The 18,130-nt window shown below is 33.2% G+C and overlaps 1 protein-coding gene across 17 annotated transcripts in view; it reads left to right on the top strand.

The window, feature by feature from the left end:
- The window catches only part of PCDH15 (protocadherin related 15), a 712,410-nt gene that overhangs the window by 642,313 nt on the left and 51,967 nt on the right, over window positions 1-18,130 (top strand). For all 17 annotated transcript variants that reach the window (XM_061195806.1, XM_061195799.1, XM_061195791.1 and 14 more), the window contains 2 exons: window positions 6,092-6,307; window positions 15,884-15,972. In XM_061195806.1, coding sequence (XP_061051789.1) covers window positions 6,092-6,307; window positions 15,884-15,972 — 305 coding nt within the window. The remainder of the gene's footprint in view (window positions 1-6,091; window positions 6,308-15,883; window positions 15,973-18,130) is intronic.

Here is an 18,130-nt window from a genome sequence, read left to right as displayed (position 1 = left end):
ACTCTTTAACTTAAGAGTAAACTTTGGCAAATTCTAACTAGGATAAAATAATAATAAAACCCCTGAAAATTCTGTAATTATGTGTTGCATGATCTTACAAACCATTATTAAATTGTTGTTTCTACATCAAGTTGTGTTTTACTCATTAGAATATCTCTAAATTACATTAGACTTTTACTTAACTATAGTTAAGTAAATGATTAATGGGCATATTGAAATTAGGGATTATTTTTATTGGACTGTGGTCTTTTTTTTTTGATGTTCTTATAAAAATTAAATACTAAGATTTCTTATTTAAAATGTTTCTTTCCTCTTTTTTTGTTTTTGTGTTTACAGAAGTCTTGAATAGCCTTCTAACTAGATCAATATACCTGACACTTTCCTTATTTATATTTTATTATATGTTGGACATATTGCCTTTAAGGGCTTTAAAATGAAGGTTTCTTTGTAGTTCCTAAAAACGCAAGAGCCATTTTGCCCCTTACAAACACAGCTTGACATACTGACATTAGTCGTGGTAATGTGAGATTTGAGAACTTTTACCCCGACATTCTAAAATATTTACACTCTATTTCAGGGAGAGTGAGGCTTCAGTGCTGTTAACTGTTAAAATGGGGTCTAATTGAGAAGCAAAAGTTAAAGTTAGCATTATTGGACTTTAATGGGCTTTGGAAGTTCTTTGGATATCACTAATTATCCCACTAATATTTCTGCATCCATAGTATTCATTTAGGCAACAAAGGGGAACAGTTATTTAGGCTGTGAGAAAATTAATGGGCTCACCTACTCCCCTGTATGATAGAAGCAATTATTTGGTGATTTTCTCTTAATGTTGGGCACCTGTGTGCATTAAAATTTCCAGATGAGGTCTTAGAAATGCGTAAGTGGTTTCCTGTGTCTTAGCCTTCATTTAAAAATATAATTACAGCAAGTATAATTATAATATTCATTTCTGACTTTCATTTTTTAAAAACAACTCTAGACATAACTTTCCTGATTTTGCTCACTAAGAGAAACTCACAAAAGTCAGTGAGTCAGATCTTCCAGTCACCTCTTCTACATAATAATGGCTGTGTCAGGAACCCAGTATAAAGTTTTGATTATAAAGAAGCTGATGTTATAAATAAAGTGACATTGATTCTTTAGTAAGTTTGATTCATTTAGAGTTTTCATGATCAGTTTTAATTTTTAGACATTCATTTAGCCAAACTTGTTAGATGTCCCCATATTACTATCTAAAAAATGATGGAATAGATTTATAATTTTTATTTTTTTCCCTTTCATAGAATATCTCTATGAATGTTTTCCAATTTTTAAGGAAACAATGCAGGTTATATACACATAGTTTATTTATTTAAGAAAATACACCTCTTGGCTCTTTTGCTCTATTCATGCTTGAGTTCACTAATGACATTTTAGGCAAAGCTTTTCCTTCCAAACTGGTACTTAGCCACCCAGAATGCAGCAGGCCTAACTTTTGCTCTGTCATTTAGTTCACTAATACTCTTGTGCCCTATGCCTAACCTTGTAACAACTTCATTTATGAGCTTTTTATTTCAATTATTATTTTTTTCATTTCTAGAAAATACATTTTACTTAAGTTCAACTATTCTCATTTTATTTATATTTTAAAGATCTCTATTATTTAGTGAAACATATTGTTCATTTACTTTATGCTCTCTGTCCACTAATTCAAATATCTAAAGCCTCTGTGGGTACGACTTTGATTTTTTATCACAACAGACTCTTTTTTCGTGGTATTTTGTTTCTTGTTCATTTTGAGAATTATTTGACTCTAAGTTTTCATCTTTCTTGCAACTTATTTGTTAGAATTATTTGAGGCATATGTTGGAGGTAGGTTTTTTGAAAAAGTGCTTGCTTCTGTGAGGAGGCTAGGCCATTGTCAGTCAAAGACCAGTTTCTCAAATTCTCAGTTGTGGGTTTTCTGTTCATTCAGGTAGAGCTCAGGACCACTGAATTTACAAATTGAGAATATTATGGTTTATCCTTGAGTTGAGGAAATTGGTAGTGTGTGAATAAAGGCTGCAAACTCCGATGAAGGCTTGTGTTGGTTATGGATTGAGTCTCAAGGAAGTTTTGGGGTTTTTTTGTTTTTTGTTGTTGTTGTTTGGTTGTTTCTTTGTTTGTTTTTTCTGCACTGCATTCAACATCAAGGTTTAAACCAGGCAGTTTTCTTTTTAGTTTTGGGTGGTAGTGGCAGTGGTGGCTGGAAAGGAGAGATGACTTTCTCATTCACCCTTAAAGTGAGAATTTAGCATTCTTGAGAGTGGAGTCTTATTAGACTCACTTCTATGAGTGGGCCTTCGGTCTTGCCTCCTATTCTCTGAGTCACTCAAGACCTCATAAATTAAATTTTAAGTTCACCTAGATCAGAGGAAACCCTCTAGGTGAAACTACCATCAGTACTAAGCTGTTTGTATTCTTGCTTTCTCTTAGTTGTTGACCTGCATATTTATTATTGTCTTTCTATCTCCTTGATATGTCTAGGAAAAATTCTGAAGATCATTTATCTAGCATTTAATGTTGTTTTCACTGGGATTTTAGTCCTGGTACTTATTCTGACATATTGAATGTAGTGGTTATAGTATAGGTTTTAGAATGAGACTTACCCAACTTTGCTATCAACTATCTTTGTGATTATGAGCAAGTTACTAATCTCTCTGTGCCTCCATCTCTTCACCTATAAAATAATAACAATAAAACTTACTCAAAAGAAAGGATGGCATGAGATTATGTATGAAAAGTATTTACATAGCACCTGGAAAATCATAATAGCTCAATAAAAGTTAGCTCGCCACAGCAGCTATAACATAACATTACACAAATAATGTAAATGGACTTTGTGGTTTAAAGATGTGGTTTAAAGAGCGCTTGACAGGTTGTTGACCTGAGACTGACCCAGCCTCAGTCACTGACTTTAAGTGGACCCTCCACAGTTCAAACCCAGTTGTGCAAGGGTCAACTGCATATAGGTTTTTGTTTTAAATCATGTGTTTATTGAAACTGAATAGACAAAGTTAAACTTAATAATCCTTTACATTGATCATAAGTAGAGTACCTACTGGAATTTTTATCATTCATGTTTTAACTTGCTAGTTTCAACTATACTTGGGAGAGAGGGGGTCGATGTGAAAGAATGCTAATGGTCCTGGCAACTATCCTCATGAGTGTTTTCTGAAATAAGATCTTTTCAAATTCCAAAGAGGATCAAACCTACTCAAAGATTAAAAATTTAAACTGGAGTCATTACTAACAACATACATATGACAGTAAAGTTTTATATATTTGAAAAAAAAATACACAAAAGAAACAGACTCACAGATATAGAGGACAATCTAGTGGTTACCAGTGTAAAGAGGGAAGGGGAGAGGGGCAATACGGGGGTAGGAGAAAAAAAAAGTGGTTATAACGGGATTATATAAAATCATCTGTGTGAAACTTTTGAAAATTGTAAAGCACTATAGAATTTAAGAAATCTTTCATTCAATTAAAAAAAAAAGGTCCAGTAAACATGATTTTTTTAAACCCTGTATCTCATTTTTGACAATTTGCTCCTAATGTACTAGGGAAAATCATTTAAAAAAGATATTTCTGAGTTACCCAAACTTTTGTATTAAATGATTATTTGTTTCAGGAAAAGTATGTTTAAAAACACCTTAATCTGTTAAGGTAAAATATGGCACTTTGTGGTTATAATAATTTAATAAATTAGGAATAGAGCAAAGTGAAATTACTTGTTTATTGAAATTGGAAGTTAATCAGTAAGAACTGTGCGAAGAAGCTTAATATACCAAGCAATCATGATGATTTTACTGTAACTGCCTTTTCTTTTCTAAATGTGATTATGTTGTGTTACAGGGTTTATTTTAAAATATTCAGGTTTAGAATCTTACAACACAAAATTGAGTAGAAGAAGTCAGACAGGAAAAAGGCCATGTATTATGATTCCATCAATATAAAGTTTAAAAATAAGCATAACTAATCAATGGTGTTAGAAATCAGGATAGTGGTTTCTCTGGCGAACTGGGTATGGCTGGAAGGACATGATGGACATTCTGGGATGGTGGTAATGTTTGATTTCTTGATGCAGGTGCTGGTCCGTTGGATGTGTATATTTTGCAAATTTTTATTGAGCTGTGTATTTATGGTTTGTACATTTTTTCTGCCAGTTTCTTATACCTCAATAAAGTTTGCATTAATGGTAAAATGTTTATTTCAGGGGAAATACCTATGTTAATCATAAGTGAAAGGATAATATTCAACGAAATCTTTGACTGATTCAGCATGTCTTAAATTTGCTCACAGTATATGAAAGAAATGTCTTTGATTACTTAATTCAAACTCTGATTTTAATTTTATTTGGGAATGTGCTTTTTATTTCTTACTTTATACTTTGTTAAATGAATAAAAACCTGGATTTAAAGCTTAAAAATAAACACTTTGATAACTATTTTTCTTTCTTTTTTTTTTTCTCTTTAGTGATAATGTGACCTATGTTGGACTCTAATTACTATTCCTCTAATGCAAAAACTAAGCTCTGCCGTTATGTAAAACATATGGAGCATTTAAAGAGATGAGCTGGTAGCTCGAGCTTGTCCTATGCTAAAGCTGAGAATTTTAACTTATGAATTTCAAGAAATATTTTATCCTGAAGCAAAATATCTGGATTTTTTTACTTTAAGTTACCTTGTCTAACAGATAAATTTATCCTGAAATGTTTTAAATGGTTTAGCACATGTATAGAATTTAAAGCTAGGGATTCAAACTTATGCTGAATCTCAACACACATTTGCTATTATTTACTATTATTGTCATTATTTGTAGCCCAACTTTACCACTTACTTTGTAGTCTTTGGCTATTGACATTTAATAAAAAATTCACATTTCACTTCCTTGGTCACATTAGCCTCATTTCAAGTGTTCAGTGGTCATATGTGGCTAGTGACTACTGCATTGGACAGAGGACATGTAGAGCATTTCCATCATTGCAGAAAATTCTATTGGACAGCACTAATTTATGTAACTAGAATAATATATTCCTCAGAGAGTTTTAATTTTGTTAAACAAAATTATTTTTGTAGAATTATTAGCATTGTAATGGTAAATCATAAATGCTTGATATCTGATATTTAACAATAATATTTAATAAAATAAGAAAAACCAGATAATAAAAATAATAACTATAATAATTAAAATATAAATGTTACCTATCTAGTATCATGAATAAAGTTACATAGCCTTGTATAAATTCACTAAAACTATCTTATCCACCATTCCGCTTTCAAATATTTCACTGTGACATAATTCTCAAATTGGCATTCTGAAAAATTCCCCTGAAGTAGAAACCATAGAGCCAGGCTAATATTATTATGCTCACAGCTTTATTTTTAAAAAAGTATTCTAAGCAACTATTTCTTTTAAAATTCTAAATGTGAAGAAACCTCAACATGTAGAACATAAGTACCTACAACCAGGGAAAAAATTGGTTAATCAGGATAGAAGCTGATGAAAAAGGAATCTGGACTGGTATTCTAACCCTCTCTAATTTTGATACGGCACTAACTAATTAGGATCTCTTTATATATATCTAGATTTATTGTTTAAAAGATCTGAACACTGTCCTGTTGTCATTTGAGATATTTTAATACATTATTTTTTTCCCTTTAAGAAGTAGATTAGATCAAAAGCACAATCACATGCTATGCCTATTACACAAGACAATGTTTAGGTAAACAGTTTCATCCTTAAACCATTTTGGATCTCAGCCCAGAGTTGAACCCATCAAATATGCCAATCAAAACACTTGGTTCATCAACTGGACTGAGTTAGTGTCTCTGTCCCTTGTATTCACAGTTTAATAGTCATTATCCTTCTCATAATAGCCATTCAACCCTGTGTACACAAAGTCTATAAATCTATAGAATAGTATCTAGAAAAATATAACCTTAGGAGGGCTTTATTGTGTTATTACTACACAAGAAATACAAACAGTCTTACAAACATAAATAAGCCCTTTAATAAAGGTTATTTTTTTCCTGCTTATTTATAACCTGTGTTTTTTCCCTCCTAGGCTACTGATAAAGATACCGGCAATTATAGTGCCATGGCATACAGACTCATAATACCACCAATTAAAGAGGGAAAAGAAGGATTCGTGGTGGAAACATACACAGGGCTTATCAAAACGGCTATGCTCTTCCATAATATGAGGAGGTCTTACTTCAAGTTTCAAGTCATTGCAACTGACGACTACGGGAAGGGCCTAAGTGGCAAAGCAGATGTTCTTGTGAGTAGATAAAACTTCAGATAGGTGGGCACATGCAAGTACTAACCAGGGGTCAGTGTTTTAACTCCTAGAACTTTTAAATGTTTGAAATAGGTTTTCCAAAACAAGAATGTGATTAATTTTCATCCAGGTTGTTAATATGTATAGTTTAGAATATTAAAAAATACAACTTTATAGGGGTTTATTTTTTCTGACATTTCGGAAATGTACCATATCGTTTTTAAACATGACTATGACAGCAATGTCTTAAGCACTGGTCTTCTGTTTGGTCTACAGATCTCATTTTTAATATGAAGTTGGCTGGAGCTACTTAAAATTTTAAAATGCTTCACAGAGTTGTGCTGTAGAGATTAAAATGTATGAAATTTTTATTACTGTTTAAATTACGTTTAGGCCTTTTGTAATTAAGAAAACAAAAGGAAATGTATTAGAGCAAATTCATGTTCCAGCAGAGGTGACTTCCTTGTTTTACCAAAATCCCCACTGATGACATTGGTGATCCTTGACAGAGTTATATTTGGCTTCAGTCAATAATATCACTTTTCTACTCTGACTTTTTCTTAGGCTGTACACAAGGTCAGTGGTGGGTCATTACCAAGGGCAGTCTGATATTGGCATTTATTCAAAATATTCAACACCAAAGCATTTATCCTATGGAATTGCTACCAACTTTGGAAGTGTGGATTATTTAGACTTTTTTCTGATGAAACTAGTAAAAGTTATAAGTATCATTACTATTGGAAATACTTGTCACATAAAGACAAAATCAAGTATAATTTTTCTTTTCCTGTTTATACCTTACTAAATCTTCAGTTTTCACTGTTCTCCTTATCTAGTTATCAGGACAATATTAGCCATCAAATAGATGCAGACTCAATCAAATATTTTTCTTAGATAATGGTGAAGACCAATCACCATAATTGTGGTGGATATGAAGACCAGAACATTCTCATTTATAACAGTAAAGCTGCAATAGAATAAACAAAGGCCAATGTAAGCCAAAAAGCTTTTGACATAGAAGATATTAAGGTTGGCATAGATTTTTTGATAAAAACAAGATCTGTAAACCTTATATAAAATAATGTCATTTCTCTTCCTGTTATTTAAGATACGCACATTGTGGTCTTTAAGGCTACATAATAAGGATACTACACTATATAATTAAAATATTATATAATTAAAATATTACAATAACATAAACAAAACATAACTATAGGTTATATATGTAATATGTACCTAAGCAATGTGAAGTTTACAGATTTCTCATTTGGACTCTAAACTATTGTGAGGGAATTTAAAAGTATATCTTTAAAATTATCCAAGATATATTTAGAAAGATAAAATTTAAAGTAAACATAATGTGATATATTTATTAACCACAATATGTATATGAGGAACCCTTCCTAGCAAAATGATATTTATTATAAAATCAGAAATCCTTTCAATCAAGAGAAGGGAGACGTAGAGAAATAAGATTTAAGCAGAGGGAACAACACGTGCCAGAACCAAGAAGGAAGGGAAATCATGACAGTTCTGAATGACTGATAGATATTTACTCAGCTTGGGAGAGTGAGGGAGAGAAAGTGAATGAGAGACAGGGCTGGAGATGGAAGTAGGTGGTCCATATATTAATAAAAGATGTAGCCCATATTAAAAATATTAGAACTTTTTCTTAAAATAACGGGAAATCATTGAAAAAATTTTAGTAAAGGTGAGTGAAGATATGATTTTTAATTTAGATAAAACTTTCTTACTTAATGCAAATCTGGTTCTCCCCTGAGGCTACTACTTCTACTGCTGCCTTCTCAAGCAGTAGCTTTTGTTTGTATTCTTTTCTGTTTTTGTTTGTCACAGACTTCATACTATCCACTGGCAGAATAAGATCCTCAATGTACAACATCACTGCTTCTAGACCCTCCTTCCTAGGAATCAGCCTTGATTTTCATCATCTGACTGTCACTCGCTGCCTCACTTTATTGCTGGGATCTCCCAAGCCTTAGGTCAATCCCCAACATATCTCAATGAGTTCCCCTCCTGAGTTACTGTTACTTTCTCCAACAAGCCTCCTGTCCTAAGTTTGAACAATTTCATTATATGCAGAGATGATTCTTCAAATATCCTGAACTCACAATCACTTGAATGCCCTTCCTCCAATGGCTTTACTCTCCATCCTACTGCAACCACTTAAAACCTGAGTTATTTTTGCCATTACCACTTACGGCACCCCCTCTGTAACCTCCATTTCAAACCTCCCATTCTTTGACCATCATACTAGATGTGTTCAGCTAACTCCAGCACTCTTCTATCTCCACCAAGACCTTCAATCTATTTTCTGTTTAGCCTACTATGTTTTCATTTTCCCTCTACCCCTCATGTTTTCTCTTTCCTGCTTGCCAGATTTATAGTGCATTATTAATTATTATAAGCACTCAATCACATAAAAATGCAACTTCCTTGCCCTCTTTCCCTACATCACACTCACTTGGAAAAAACATAACTCTACTTAATTCCAACTTTCTCCTTTCTCCAGACCTATATCCATGCTGGATGCCTGCAAAAACATGTACAATTATATAGTTAGTCTTACTTTAAATTGATGATGAAAGCCCCCAAGTGAACTCTTACCTTGTCCAGTAACCACATTGTATTTCCTGGTCCATTCATGTTCCTTCTCTCCTAGAAGAGCTTCTCTCTCACAATCCTCCAACGCTTCCTCATCCTCACCATTGCCTAATTAACTGGCATCCTATTTCACTGAAAGATAAAAGTTAAAGCATTTAGAAAGATACTTCTACAACTCCTGCAGCTAAATCCGCCTACTTACCAGTATTTTCACCAACATTCTATGCCTTATTTCCTGTTTGTTTAGATGAATTCTCTATGCCTTTTTTTTTTTTTTTTTTTTGGCTGCGTTGGGTCTTCGTTGCTGTGCACGGGCATTCTCTAGTTGTGGTAAGCGGGGGCTACTCTTCATTGCAGTGTTCATTTCAGGGTTCTCATTGTGGTGGCTTCTTTTGTTGCAGAGCATGGGCTCTAGGCGCGTGGGTTTCAGTAGTTGTGGCACACAGGCTCAGTAGTTGTGTCTCGCAAGCTCTAGAACACAGGCTCAGTAGTTGTGGTGCACAGGTTTAGTTGCTCCGTGGCATGTGGGATCTTCCCGGACCAGGGCTCGAACCCTTGTCCCCTGCATAGACAGGCGGATTCTTAACCACTGGGCCACCAGGGAAGCCCAATTCTCTATGCTATTATCTGGAGCCATTACTTCCACATGTGCAACAGATCCAATCCTGCTCACCAGCGCTAGGACACTGTTTCAGCAACTCTCCTACTTCTTTTATACGTTATCAGTAACAATAGCCCCTCTTTATTTGATTATTCCCATAACTGTACTATTTTTCAAAAATTATTAAAAAAACCCTCTTGACCTACATCTCGTACCAGCTACCACTCCATTTCTATGTTCCTCTTTCCAGAAAAATTCATTGTTAGTGCCAACTCTAATTTCTCACCATCTAATCTCTCTTAAACCCTCTTGAATCAAAATTCCTCTCCCCTCACCCAAAATTGCTTATGTCAACATCATCAATGGCTTTCACTTATTAAATGCACTGGTAATTTCAGTCTTCATCTTATTTGAACCGTCAGCAACACTTGATTGATTATTACCTTTCCTAGGCTTTCAAGCCACCATTCTCTTATTTTTCTCTTCCCTCACTCTTCATTCCTTCTCAACCTCTTTTGCTGGTTCATTTTCTTCTCCTGACGTTTTAGTCAATGTTCCTTAGAGCTTGGACATTAATTCTCTTTTCTATCTGCACTCACTGACTCAGTAAACTCATTCAGTCCAACAACTTTAAAATATCGTCTATATATTAGAAAATGTCAAATTTATATCTTCACCCAAAGCTCATTCCTGAACAGCAAATTCATATATCCAAGTGTACATGCAGTGTTACACTTGAATATCTGCTAAAGATCTATTTATGTTTCCTAAGCGGAACTCCTCTTCCTCATCACATCTCTCCCACCTACAATCTTCCCAGTTTCGCTTGATGACCAAATGAACTTTGAATTCCTTAGGCTAAAAATTTCTTAATTCCTTTCTCTACTCAACCACACATTTAATTCCTCAGTAAATAATGTTGTGTATATATATGTACTATAGCATACATATGCTACATATGTGTGTTATCTGCACATTTTCCAAAACTTCTGTTACAATTTGGTTGAACAATCATTGTAACTCACCTGTATCATTGTGCAAACTCACTAACTTGCTCTCATGCTTCCACTCTTGCCCTGCTAAAGTCTGGTTTTAATATAGCAAGTAAAGTGATATCTTAAAATGTAATTCAGGTCCTGTTATTTCTCTGCTCAAAACTTTCTAATATCACCCCAATTCTTTCAGAGAAATTCTTAGATCATTATAGAAGACTATGAGACCCTTGCTAATCTAGTCTCCAATGATCCGTTTTCTACTCTTCTCCCTCTAACTCCTTCAAACCCAATAATGTTGGCCAATTTGCTGTCCTCAAATAGCCAGAAATGCTCTCACTTTAGAGATCTTGCAATGGCTCTACCTAGAATGCTCTTTTGCCAGATGTGTTCAGGACTAGCTCTCTTATCTCTTCTGAATATTTGCAAGAATGTATTTCACAGTGAAGCCTACTCTTACCATCCTAGTTAATATTGCAACATACTGTGTCATTTTACATCTCTTTATTGCTTTCTTTTTTCAAAAGACTTATCATATTCATGTTTTTTCCTCAGAAAAACTCCATGAGGACATGTTATTTATTTATTTATTTATTTATTTATTTATTTAAATCCCTGATGTATCTCAAGCACCTATAATAATTCCTGTCACTGAGTGAGTACTAAATGCCTATGAGTTCAGTGAATGAATGGCCCCTCTCTTACAATACAGGTTAGCAGTTCTCAAAGTGTGGTCCATGAAAACCTGAGGGTCCCCCAAATCATTTCAGGGCCCATGAGATCAAAACTCTTTTAATAAGGATACTAGGACATGATTTGCCTTTTTACCATGTTGCATTTGCCCTGCTGCTGCCATTGTATGCTTCATAGCCATACATAAACAGAAAAAAGGAAGCCTGTTTCAACTAAGAATGCCCTTACTTAAGCAGTAAAACATTAATTTTAAGCAATGTCTACTCTTGACTAAACACTTTTTCAATATTTTCTGTAATGAAATAGGAAGTAGGTATAAAGCACTTCTGGTGTGTATGGAAGTATCATGGTTGTCTGAGAGAAAAGCTCTATGCAAGTTGAATTAGCTGCTTTTTTCAAGGAATAGCTTTTTATTTGAAAAAATAACTTAGAGATAAAATACGGTTATGCAGACTTGAATATTTGATAGGCATTTTCACAAAAATGAATAAGGTGAGACTGTCAATTCAAGGAAAACAACTGACAGTATTTGTTGTTAATGATGACATTCAAGCCTTCAAGCACAAATTAGAATATTGGGAAGCATGTATTCACTACTGTGAACTTGACAGCTTCCCATTACTCAGACTTTTCTGATGAGATCAGTGGTCATATTAAAGAATTTGATTTTTTTTCTTGATATTGAGTAATGAAATGTGTCAACATTTGAAAAATCTGCAGTATTCAGTGAACCAATATTTTCCAAATGACCAATACAAGATGTTAAAAAAAAATTCAAAGATAAAAAATCCATTCAAAGTGCAAGATAGATAAATGTATTTTAGTGTAACGGAACATGGTTTTAGATTTCACATTGGAACTCACCTTGAAGAAACTCCCACTTAAGTTTTGGTGGAGTATTGAAGAAAATATACACAATTATCTTAAAAAAATTCTTAAGATACCTCTTCTTTTCAAGAAGTGAGATGGCACCAGAGACAGTTAGGAGAAATAGTGACCAGTCCAAGCAATAAATTGTGTGGGTCTCTATTCACTGTATAATATGTTAGCTATGTGGCTTCCGAGCACTTGAAATGTGGCTAGGTTGCATTTAGATGTACTGTGTAAAATACACACTGGACTTCAAAGACTTAATATGAAAAAAAAAATGTAAAAAGTCTCCTTAATAAGTTGTTTTAGATTGATTACATGTTGGAATGATAATATATTGAATATATTGAGTTAAATGTATTATTGAATTAATTTCACTAGTTTTTATCTTTCTATTGTGGTTACCAGAAAATTGAAAATTATGTATCTGGCATGTTTTTGTGTCTCACATTATATTTCTATTGGACTGCCTATCTAAACTATATGAGAATGAATAGAAAAAAAGGGAGTTATAAGAGGTTTATGAGAAAGAATTAAAGGGATTTAGAAGTAATAAAGTATATAAATTGATAACCTCTGTTTTTGGAATTATGTGCTGCACAAATGTTACTTTTCTTTTTTCCTTTTGACCATACCTAGTAATTTTAATCCATTACAAAGATCAATCCCAAAAATGATAAAAAATAATTTTTTGGAAAAACTTTCATTAGTAATTAAGGCATAAAGAATTAAGTGAAGCAACTTTAAAGTAGAATTTTTTAAGTGTTTAGTGTAATAAACTGATGTGTATTTCTGAAAGTATTTGCATAAAGGCTATACTAGAAAAATAACGTAAATAAAGTCTAGTAATCTTAAACATATAAATATCTTTGCTATAGATGATATAAGAAACCAACGACTCAGGGACATATAATATTTTTGAAAGATCAAAATTTAAGCTATAATAGCTTATTGTCTTCATCTTCATAGTTAAACTATGTACCCTCTACATGAATAATATGTCAGTACGTTCAGGAGATTTTAAATTAACTATTTATAGGTAAATCTAAGAAAACTACTTTTGTAGTTAAATGCAGTCTGACTTTTGTATCTTATCAGAATTAGAAATACATTATTTTTTTTTTAAGAGTACAAAAGCATGTTTTCAAAATAGTTAACTTCAGAAAATATTTTTGATAAATTGTAAGCTTAATATGTATATATTCCAGATGAGCTTAAATCTTAATTCATTTTGTTTAACAAATTAAAAATTCCTTTTGAAGTAATTTATCCTTCTGAATAAAGAGAAAGTACTGACAGTCCTTTAAAGGCAAATGATAGAGTTACTTATATCTGCAAGGCCAAATTTTGCTTCCAAATAGAGTCTCTAGCACTTGAATTGATTGCATTCCAACAGTTTACTTGTAAATCAACTTCCAAAACTCAGAACTTATGTATACAAAGGGAAATTTTACCATTTCCCTGCACCAAATGTAACTAACATTCTAGTTTTCCGTTGTTCTACAATTAGTGAAAATCTAACAGCTGTGTGTAATAAATCCCTGGGTGTTTGTCTTGGTAGGCTGATTGTGTAACAGAAAGCTCTAAAATTTCAGTGGTTTAAACTAACAAGTTTTATTTTTCTTTCACATGACACAACAATGAGAGCATATACGGTTGGGTGGTGTTCTTGACAGCTCTCTTGCAAATAGAGATTCAGGGACTCAGTTTTCCTTCCATCATGTTTCTGTGCCCTTCTCTATGGCCTCTTTATTCAGATAGAGACTGGGAAAGAAAGGGGAGGTTCACACATGAGACAGATTTAAGAATATTTATTTCTCCCTTTCTACTAACTTTCCATTGGTCAAAACTCCATCATATGGTTCCACCAAACTCCAGAGGAAGCTGAGAAATCAACTCCTGTTGAGAAAACAGTCTATGATTACTATTTGTTCCAGGCTGTTTGCTTTTGACCAGAATTTTTTTTTTAACCTTTCCTGGTCCAATGTTGAAAGGAAGGGAAAAAAAGATAAGGAAGGAAGGAAGAAAAGAAAGAAGAAAGAGAGGAAAGGAAGGAAGAAAGGAAACACATTTTCACAAATCTCATATATATTTTTCTAGAGATTTTTACCATGTATTTTTACTACTAAAAACTAAAACAAAAAACAGAAAACAAAACAAAAAAATAACAAAAAACCTTATATGTAATTTCTGTCTGTTTTTTTATTCAGGACCGATACAAAAGGTAAAAAGACAAAGTTACAGAAAAACTATAATAATCCCTTATTCTAATGAACTTAGATTTTTTTTATGTGTGTGGAGACACAATCAAGATTCATGTACATGTTTAAGGGAAGTTTAAACATTTGATCCCAGATGCCTGTAATGAGTTAGGGATACAGGATTGGAACTGTCAATGTTAGCGATTTGCTCACAGGTGATAATAAGATAGACACCTGGCTTAACATAGTCGGCAGACATGAATTATTAGGCCCACAAAATGATTTGAAAGATTTCAAATTAGTTGTAAATATTTCACACAGTATTTCTTTTCCTGAAAAATGGAAAACTCCAGGAAATCTGCACCTGTTTTCCCACATGGCAACATTCATTAGAGATGAGTAGTAGCTGACCTCTTCAGCGGAGTCGTATGCTCTCTGATTTGAGAGACTTCCAATTCTCCCTATAATTTCGTACTTTTGGCTACTTCACTCATTTAGGTTACCTGCCTGGTCCCTGAAAACATTTGAGTTTGTGACTCCTGATAGGGCATCTATGGGCAACTATATTTGCAGCCTATATCAAAAATATATATAAACATGAAGTTATTCCCTAGTATAAATTATATTCAGATATATGGTGCTAAATCTATCTAATCCAGAGTATTCAATTCATGGTCCTGGTGTACATGCATTTACATAATTTTAATCCTGCATTGTACATGCAGCACAGTGTATAATTTGACTTTACATTTTTTACATCTGTATTGGGTAATAGTAAAGAGCACATATTCTGGAGATTATGCTTATTTGGGCCCAGGTTATTAATGGCTCTTTGTTTTATTAGTTTTCATATTTAAAAATTGGAATGATAGTCATAACTACCTGATATGGGGATTTATAGAATTACATGAGTGTTAATTCCTGTAGAGCATTGAGAAAAACAGTAAATGATACATTGTAAGCAGAGAATAAATGCTATTGTTTTTATTCCATTTTTCTAAATAAGAACATAGAATGGACTCTGTAAATGTTACATGAAAGAGTGGATTCATAAACAGCTGTTAAATTAGTTCATCTTAGTCCTCTCTGTAAGTTTGTATGTATATATCTCTTTATCTGCACAAACATAAAGTTGGCTAAAGCAGACATGAATTCTATATGTGGTGATCTCATGGAATGAATTATTCTAACTATCCATATCCCAGATTCTTAGTCACAATGAATAAATGATCTCTTAGGATTTATAAAATCTAAAAGCTGGGTTTTCCGTTTTGCTGAGTGTTCTTAAATAACCCAATTAAAAAAACATACAAAACCACCTTCGTTTATGCTTTTGTAAAAGCCAAGAAAACAAACGCAAAACCAACAACAGTCGAAGTCACTTAGGGTTCTATAACTTCTAAGTAAACAACTAGTCTGTCATTCTCAACCTGCTCCAACATACCTAGTAGAGATTGTGTAGCTAGAAATATCATTTATTCCTAAATTTATAAATGGGAAACCACTATGCATAGTAGGGAAGGAAAAAATGTTAATTTTTGATTATAGAAAGGCTAATGAGTAAAAGCCAAATGAATTCTGTTTTTTCTTCTTTCAGGTCTCTGTGGTCAATCAGCTGGATATGCAAGTCATTGTTTCTAATGTACCCCCTACTCTAGTGGAAAAAAAGATAGAAGATCTTACAGAGTAATGGTTTTTCTTTACTTATATGTTTATTTTCATATGGCTATAGTTTTTATTGAATTAGGTCATTTTAGTAATTACAATGTTCAGACTAAACATATATTTTATAATACCTTCTTAAAAACAATTTAGCTCACTCTTTTATTGAAATAGGTAGCTTCATTTGGAATATGTGAAGATTCTAAGAGTACGTTCAAATAGGAATGAAAATTAGATGTGAGAAGATCTTATTATTCAGAATGCTTTGACTGATGGGTCAACATAAACTCAAAATGCTGCATATAAGAAATCATAACTTAATTATTTGAGTATATGTCTTGATTTTGTGGCCCCAGATTCTTGAAAAAGCTCATTATCTCAGTAATCCAGCTAGTCTGGGGAATGCTATTTCTCAAAGTGATGTATCGAGATGGCTAAAGCTTATTCTTTTAAAAACTAAGATTGCTAATTCTAAACAACATATATTTAAATTATTCTAAAATGTATGTCATTTCCTTCTGCCTTTTTTTTTAATATAAATTTATTTATTTATTTATTTATTTTTGGTTGTGTTGGGTCTTCGTTTCTGTGCGAGGGCTTTCTCTAGTTGCGGCGAGCGGGGGCCACTCTTCATCGCGGTGCGCGGGCCTCTCACTATCGCGGCCTCTCTTGTTGCGGACCACAGGCTCCAGATGCGCAGGCTCAGTAGTTGTGGCTCACGGGCCCAGTTGCTCCGCGGCATGTGGGATCTTTCCAGACCAGGGCTCGAACCCGTGTCCCCTGCATTGGCAGGCAGATTCTCAACCATTGCACCACCAGGGAAGCCTTCCCTCTGCCTTTTGAACAGTGTACACTGTACATGGCTGAATATGTTATTGTTGACTCAGACAAATTGTGATTATTAATTCACAGTTCTCTAATATTCTAAATGTTATCAAGGATTATTAATTTTAATAATTTCTTTACTATTTCACTCTTAACTACCCTAACCTAGCCTGCCATCATTTAATAATTTTATAGTTGTATTTATTAGTTATTCCTTGTCTTCTACTGAGTTCAGGTTGACAGATGTCAATTACTGTCAATTTGTCTCTTTTGAGCAAAATATCTTACACTTCCAAGTTACCAGAAGAAGCTTCAGATAGTCATACAGCTAACCTTTTAGTAATTATGTGTGAAGTAAAATACAATAGGCACTGATTAAGGCATGAGAGACTCTCCTGTAATAAAAGCACATGTGCTTTGCAACCATTACTTGTTAACGTTTCACAAAATTTAACCTATGAGTGTCACATAAAATGTCCTATGAAAGAGGTGATTATCAACATTTAAGTGTAGAATAGCAATCACACAGTGCCTTGTTTACTTCTGCAAAAGTGGTTTATACATGCTTAACCTTTATTAAAATAATAGCTGATTACACCTGAAAAAAGTTAGAATTATGCCTCTCTTAGCTGCTTTAATGTCATCCATTGAGGCAGGCTTTTCTGATTACCCTATCCAAAATAGATGACACTCTTCTCAACCTCTAACCTTTTGTTCTGCTTTTGTTCAAAGCATTATCTAATGTTTATATTTATATCAATTTAATATAAGCTTCATAAGGATAGGAAATCTACTTTTCACTACCATAGTTCCAGTTATATAGTAAGCATTTGATGCATTTTACTGAATGAAAATGTTATACAAGCAAAATCATGATGCCCTTTTCTTCATATTGAGACAAAATTTATAAAAACTGGAAAAAATGGCAATGTAAAAGTATAATTTCATAGCAATTATATGATTTATTCCTCTTACATGGATATGAAGATATGAAAGAGAAAAATCAGGCATCTTTCAAGTCTTGAGAGAAATATATCACTGTGAAAGGAGCTTTGACTTCATATAATATTGGTTTTGAAACACGAGCTTGGGCAAATAATTTAATCTTCCCCAGACTCAGTTTCACCACTTGTTGACCAGGTAAAACTCCTGTCATAGAATTGTTGTGAGAACTAAATAATATAAGCCATCTAGGACAATGGAAATTGTGAACATTCAATGAATAATAGATATCCTATACAAATGAGGTTAGTGATCCAAAGTCAGTAGGGTAAGGCAGAGAGATGCCAGAGTTTTTGCATGTTCTATTAAAAGAGCATAGTTTAGTAATGGAGCTCAGATTATGGATTCAAATAAA

This window comes from Eubalaena glacialis, chromosome 1, assembly GCF_028564815.1.
Source record: "Eubalaena glacialis isolate mEubGla1 chromosome 1, mEubGla1.1.hap2.+ XY, whole genome shotgun sequence".
Lineage (NCBI taxonomy): Eukaryota > Metazoa > Chordata > Mammalia > Artiodactyla > Balaenidae > Eubalaena > Eubalaena glacialis.
This window is presented reverse-complemented; position numbering and strand designations above follow the sequence as displayed.